Below are 6,057 nucleotides of genomic sequence, written 5' to 3' on the forward strand. Positions count from 1 at the left end.
CCTGCAGAATGAGTTACGGATGGGGACGTGCCTGCAGCACCCTACAGCCCAGGCTGCTGGGGGAAGGTGAGCAGCAAAGCCACAGTGAGGTCAGAGCTGGAAAACACCCATCCTGGAAAACCGTATCCCGAGCGCGTGCCCCATCCTTGGGAGCATCGCGGTGACATGGTGCATGGTGCTGTGCAAGTGGGAGCAGCCACAGTCTGCGCTCGTGCCAAACACCTGCAACCCCTTTCCGACAGAGCAACTCACTTTGGTTTTACATCTTTATGTTTCTTAGTGTGTCACAGAGAAAATAAATGGGTGGTCCACCAGTGAGTCTTCTAGAATGAGATCCATAATATTCCTCATTCCACTCCACGCTCGCCACAGAAACAGCGCTAAAGATAGATGGGTCAGGTAGAGCTGATGGAAGCAGTTTGGAGCTAATTTTTTCCATCAGAGAATGTCACCTCATCGGAATTGACATGTTCTGAGGGATGGTATCAATTTTGACAAAATCTTCGGTGAAAAAGTGTCAGAACAGATTGTTTCCACCCTCTTGCTTTGTTGCCATAAATTCAGAAAGTTCCGCTCCGAACAAGTTCAATTTTCTCTGGGACGTGTCAGCCTGCCTGCTGCAGAGAGGAATTTGCTGTGAGCCCGGATGGCAGCAATCAGCACCGCACTGCCCTGCACAGGAGGTGACTCTGCTGCCCATTTTGCTTTGGGATGTGCCTGGGGCTTTTGCTTCCAGCGTTTCTCTGCCATGGGGAGGGAACCAGCCAAGTGCATGGGGCACACAGTGATATTGCTAGGGGCTCTCTGCTGGCCTCAAAATGCAGAGCAGCACATTCCTGCGAGCAGCCCTCCTCCCAGGAATCCCTGCACCCTCTGGTCCCACCACCCCTGCAGTTCACCACTCACCACCCATGGCCACATCACCCCTATTTCCCTCCAGTCACAGCAGGGTGCCGGGCAATGGCAGCGTTCCCACCATCCGCTCATGTGCGCAGAGCAGGGTCTGAGCCTCCCAAGTCCTCTGGACTTGCCCAGCTCCAATAAATCTTCAGAGCGACAATAATTATTATCAGTGCCATTCTCAACATGAGCAAAGCAATCTATTCACCCTTATTCTCTCAGAACAGAGCGATCCTCTCCAGATGGAGCTGGTTTTCCTCTCTCTTCACACCGCTTTTTTCTTTTGTTGCTGTCAGCCTTCGGAAAGCGCTCGGTGTGGCAAATTTCACCCCCAGTAATATATTGCCACTTACGTTTCCAACTGAATTTCTAATGGGTGATCTCCACAGCACCTGCTGCCACCAGAGCTACCACAGTGGTGGCCACAGACAGTGCTGGGCACAGGGTCAGAACCCCCTATCAGCCAATATAGCACAAGAAAACACAGGACAGCCACAGGTTTTCACTCTAAATCTCTGCCAAAAAGCAGACTGCATGGGTTTGGACGGATAGGGAGCGCTGCCTGCGCATCAGTCTGTTCCCTGCCTGGGAAAGTGAATGCTTCCTCTCAGCTCAAAAATACTCCTTTCATGTATTTGTGGAACAATAGGGTCTCCCTCTGGTGGCAAATCCAGCCCAAGGTGTGCTGACATGGCAGAGGGTGTGGGACAGCCAGCTGGCACCGGGCAGAGCCGCAGGGACTCACCGCCGTGCCACAGCCTGGCAGCGGGGATTTTTGGCAGCGCTGGGTAGTGCTGGATCCCCACACCCATCCCAAAAGGATGCTCAGCCCCCGCACTACATCTCTGGCTCTGTCAGAGGGATGGAGATGAAGGGCACCAGGGGCTGGTGTGGGGATGGGGGTGGGATGAGTGCTGGGAATGTCAAGGGCTCCTTCAGCCTTCCAGAGCTGCAGGGTCCTATAGAGACAGGGCTTAATTTCCCCTCTTCCCTGAGTGATGCATTTGATCTTTAGGGGGTTCTGCCCAGCATTTTTTCCAGTCTGCCTCATACTCAAATGCAGATTTAAATGGATGAACCTGGACTAGCGAGAGATGATAGCACCTGTTCTAGGTAACTATCAGGGTATGGCAGCACTCTCACCCCCCTAAAGTCACCTCCTTCCCCTCCCCTGCTTTGTACTCTGCCTGGAGGCTTCGCAGCAACAGAGGCAAAACCAAATTTTGCCACCCCAAGGCTGGAGGCAAAGCAACTTCCCAGGGTGGGATGCCGAGCTTGGCATGGTTCTGCCTTCCTCCCACAAAGACACCCTCGCTGCAGAAAGCCGGGCGTGTGTTCTCCTGCCAGGATATTTCCTCCCTGCCCCAGCGGAGGACCTTCCCCTTCTGCAGACAATGAAGGGCCCCACGCCAATGGCAGCGGCTGGAGGAGCCGGGGAACACAAAAGCCCAGCAGAGCCAGACGGATGGGGGGGCACGCACCCCGGTGTGTGGGCCACCCCATAGCATCTATCGTCACCCCCAGTTGTCACCTGCCATTCATGCTGCACTGGGGAAAGATGCCATGGTGGTCGCTTTTTTTTTTTTTTCAATCATTATTATTTATTTATTAAGGTTTGTTATTATAAAAATATATCACAAAAAGTTGTGGCTTATTTGTCCATTTACACTCTGGCTGCTGGTTCCTTCCTGGGGCTGGGACAGAGCCTGGGATGCGCCCGGCGGTCCTCGGGGGACAGTGGAGAGAGAGAAGGAAACTGAAAGCGAGGGGGAAAAAAGCAGAAAGACACAATAGAGAAGGAAGGCTGAGTCTCTTCTGTCACCCCTCGGCAATCCGCTGGAGGTAACGTGTCCCTCCGAGCAGCACGAGTGTCCCCACCGCGTCCCCCGGTGCAGGGACTGCCGTGGGAGGACGTCACCGCTCGCCGGCCTCCTCGTCCCTCGGAGGCAGTGGCACTTGGGTGACAGCTGGGTGGCACTTTGGGATCCAGTCACGCTTTTGCAGGTGTGTGTTCCAAGCGAGTGTGCCCGGTGCGCGGCTCTAGGAGGAGGAGGCTGGGATCGAGAGTCCGTGGATGGGGCTGAGAGGGTCCGGGGACTTCCCCACGGGGCTGCCGGGTTTTCTGTCCGTGACTGCAGGAAGGGGAGAGGGAAAAAAAGAAAGACAGCAGCAGAGCGGTGGGTGGGCAACCTCCAAACCCTCCCGGGGACACAGGGAAGGGAGATCCCGTCGAGTCCCCCAAGCAATAGGGACCGTGGTGGTGACGAATCCCCTCTCCCAGAGGAAGAGAAAGAGGAGGAAAAGGAAAGGGCAGGGAACGGGGGGGTCTGCAGCCCGTGCCGGCTGTAGTACAGCTGTGGCGCAGCCCAGGGTGCGGGTCGGGCCCCGCGCATCCCCCGCTCAACCTCCGCGCATCCCCAGCGCCGCCCCCGCACGGGGCAGGAGGTGAGAAACCTCCCGGCACCGCCGTGCTGAGCAAAGAAACGGGGAGAATTTCTAGCGAAACAACGGCCCTGGCGTCGGAAAAGGTCTGAACCGGAGAGAGAAAATACCCTGCTGATTTTTTTTTTTCTCTTTTCTCCTTCTTTTTTCCCTTCCTTTTCTCCTTTCCCCCACCCTGTCCTTTCCTCCCACCCCCACCCCCCGCTCACCCGCAGCACCGAGCAGACCCCCGCTCCGGCAGCGGGAGCAGCCGAGCCTGGCGCAGCGCGGCCCGGAGCACCGTCAGTGCATGCCGGTACCGGGCTGGGCCAGAGAGACGAGCCCGGCGACGGGAAAAGGGGAGGAATATATAAAATAATCATCACGAAATGAAAGAAAGTTCGTGGGCTTTTCGGCAGAGACAGCTTGAAGATTGACAAGTCAGAAAATTCAACCTCCGAGTCGCTTAAAATGTAGGGAGAAAAATGCCAAAAATATACTAAATGAGAGTTTCATTCGTTTCCTTTCCCTTCCCTTCCAGTTCTGCTTAGTTTTCCCCCTTTCTTCTTTCCCTCTCTTTTCTTTTTCTTTTCTTCCTCTTCCTCCTTTCTCTCTTACTCTTTTTCCTTTCCTTTCTTTCTCTATTTTCTCTTTCTCTATTCTTATTTTTAACAAAAAAAAGAAAAAGCGTTTACAATGATCCATTTTCACCCACTGATATTTGCAATAACTCGTCCCCGAGACAGCCGATGTCCTAACTCGCAGCAGGTTGCCGGAGTTGGATACAAACGGTGCAAGGTCGTATATAGATGTATATATATATTTAAAAAAATAGAATAAAGAGAAGGACTAATAAGGGAGAAATTGATTGCAAATGTGAAAAATATTAGAAAGTCTAATACCACGAAAAAGGAGAAAGATATCGACGGGGGATTTTATATCCAGAACAGATGAGTTAGGATTTCTTAAACGAAACCACCTATCGGGGAAATAAATCTTTCAGAGCTGAACCGAAATCATTCACGACAGATAAAAGAATCGTCCCCATTAGCGGTAAACGCATTCAAATCGAAGCCGCGTTCCGCACACGGAGTTTATCTTTGAATCCTGTCCGTGGCGGAGAGCGGGGCCCTAGCAATCGGGATACGGAATTAGATTTTAATGATCCCCGATCTAGCGCTGTGCCTTTCTCCGGGCTGCCTTCGAACTTGAAGATCGGGAGGGCTCCGGGAAAATGGTTTCCAGCCCCAGGTGCTGTGTTACCCCACGGTGGCGGGCGCGATTTGCGCCCATCGAACAGCGGGGTAGGGGGGTCCCGCCGCCCCGTCGAGGCCAGCCGCGTCCCTCCGCCCCCCCTCTTTGCCCCCCGACCCCCGGACCCCGCTCACCTTCCCTGCCGGGCTGCTTGAAGGCCATGGCGCTGGCCAGATCGCCTCCGTGCACCGTCACCCCGGGGCCGTGGTGGCCCTGCGGCTGCCAGGGGTGCCCCGGGGGGATGTAGCCGCCGGGCGCGCCGTAGACGCCGTGCTGGTTGCCGGGGGGGTAGGCGCAGGCCGGGAGGAAGCTGCCCACGGAGGAGAGCCCCGGGGCGGGCTGGGCACAAATACGCGTGTCGGAGGCGCGCAGCATCTCAAACGGCGCACCCCGGCCCCTGCCCCTCCGCCCCTTACCTGCGGGTATTTGATGTCCCCTTCCACGGCGGCTTTGTCGGCCTGGGAGGAAGGGAAGGCAGTCCTGTTCACGCCGGGCCAGTCTTCCATTTTGGGGGGGTAGGAAGAGCCCTCGGTGCCACCCAGAGCCCCTGAGCAGGACAGAGCCGCGGAGCCGTCAGGGTCAACTCTCGGCCGTCGGGGCTTTTCCCGACAGAAAAACCCCGACGGCAGAAGCACTGTCCCAGTGACTTTCGGTACCCACCCGTCTGCTCCACGAACGTGCGGATGCCCAGGATGTTGGTGACAGAGTGAGCCGAGGGCCAGGAGCGGGGCAGCCCGACGTGGGCCGCGGGGACGGGCCCGGGGTGAGCGCTCATCTTGGCGGCCGGCGGGGCCATGGGGCCGGGGTACGGGTACTGGTAGAGGGGGTTGTAGGGCAGGGCGGGCTGCGGGGGTGGCTGCTTGCCGCCGTCGTAAGGGCCTCCGGGTTGCGAGAGGCTGCCGATTTTGTTCCGCAGGATCCTGCTGATGGAGCTGACCGACGGCACGTTGTACTTGTCGCAGACGCCGTCCGCCAGCAGCCGGTCGCGGATCTCCCAGGCGAAGATGCCGGGGTCGCCCTGCTTGTAGTCGCGGATGTGCTTGACCACGTTGGGGGTGGTGACCCGCGGCTTGCTGCCGCCGATGGCCCCGGGCAGGATGGAGCCGGTCTCGTTGTAGCGGGCCAGGATCTTGCTGACGCAGCCGTGCGAGACCCGCAGCTGGCGGCTGATGTCGCACGGGCGGATGCCGAGCTGGGCCAGCTCCACGATCCGCAGGCGGATGGCGTTGGGCAGCGGGCGCCCGTTCACGAAGACACCACCCAGCTGGTTCACCTCCCCGTATGTGTGCTCTGCCGGGCCGCCACGGGCCGGGCGGAGAGAGCGTCAGTGCCCGGGGTGGGAGCCGATGGGGAGGGAAAATGGGGAAAGTGGGGAAAATGGAGAAAGGGAAAGGAAAGGAAAGGAAAGGAAAGGAAAGGAAAGGAAAGGAAAGGAAAGGAAAGGAAAGGAAAGGAAAGGAAAGGAAAGGAAAGGAAAGGAAA

At 56.9% G+C, this 6,057-nt stretch overlaps 1 protein-coding gene across 1 annotated transcript; it reads right to left on the bottom strand.

The window, feature by feature from the left end:
• Window positions 2,555–5,893, bottom strand: PAX1 (paired box 1; the record flags this gene model as incomplete). Its single annotated transcript, XM_021392441.1, has 4 exons — window positions 2,555–3,032; window positions 4,710–4,914; window positions 4,992–5,122; window positions 5,236–5,893. Coding segments are annotated over 4 exons (1,086 nt in total), but the record flags the coding sequence as incomplete, so codon positions are not given.

This window comes from Numida meleagris, chromosome 3 (assembly GCF_002078875.1).
Source record: "Numida meleagris isolate 19003 breed g44 Domestic line chromosome 3, NumMel1.0, whole genome shotgun sequence".
In the NCBI taxonomy this organism is placed as follows: Eukaryota; Metazoa; Chordata; class Aves; order Galliformes; family Numididae; genus Numida; species Numida meleagris.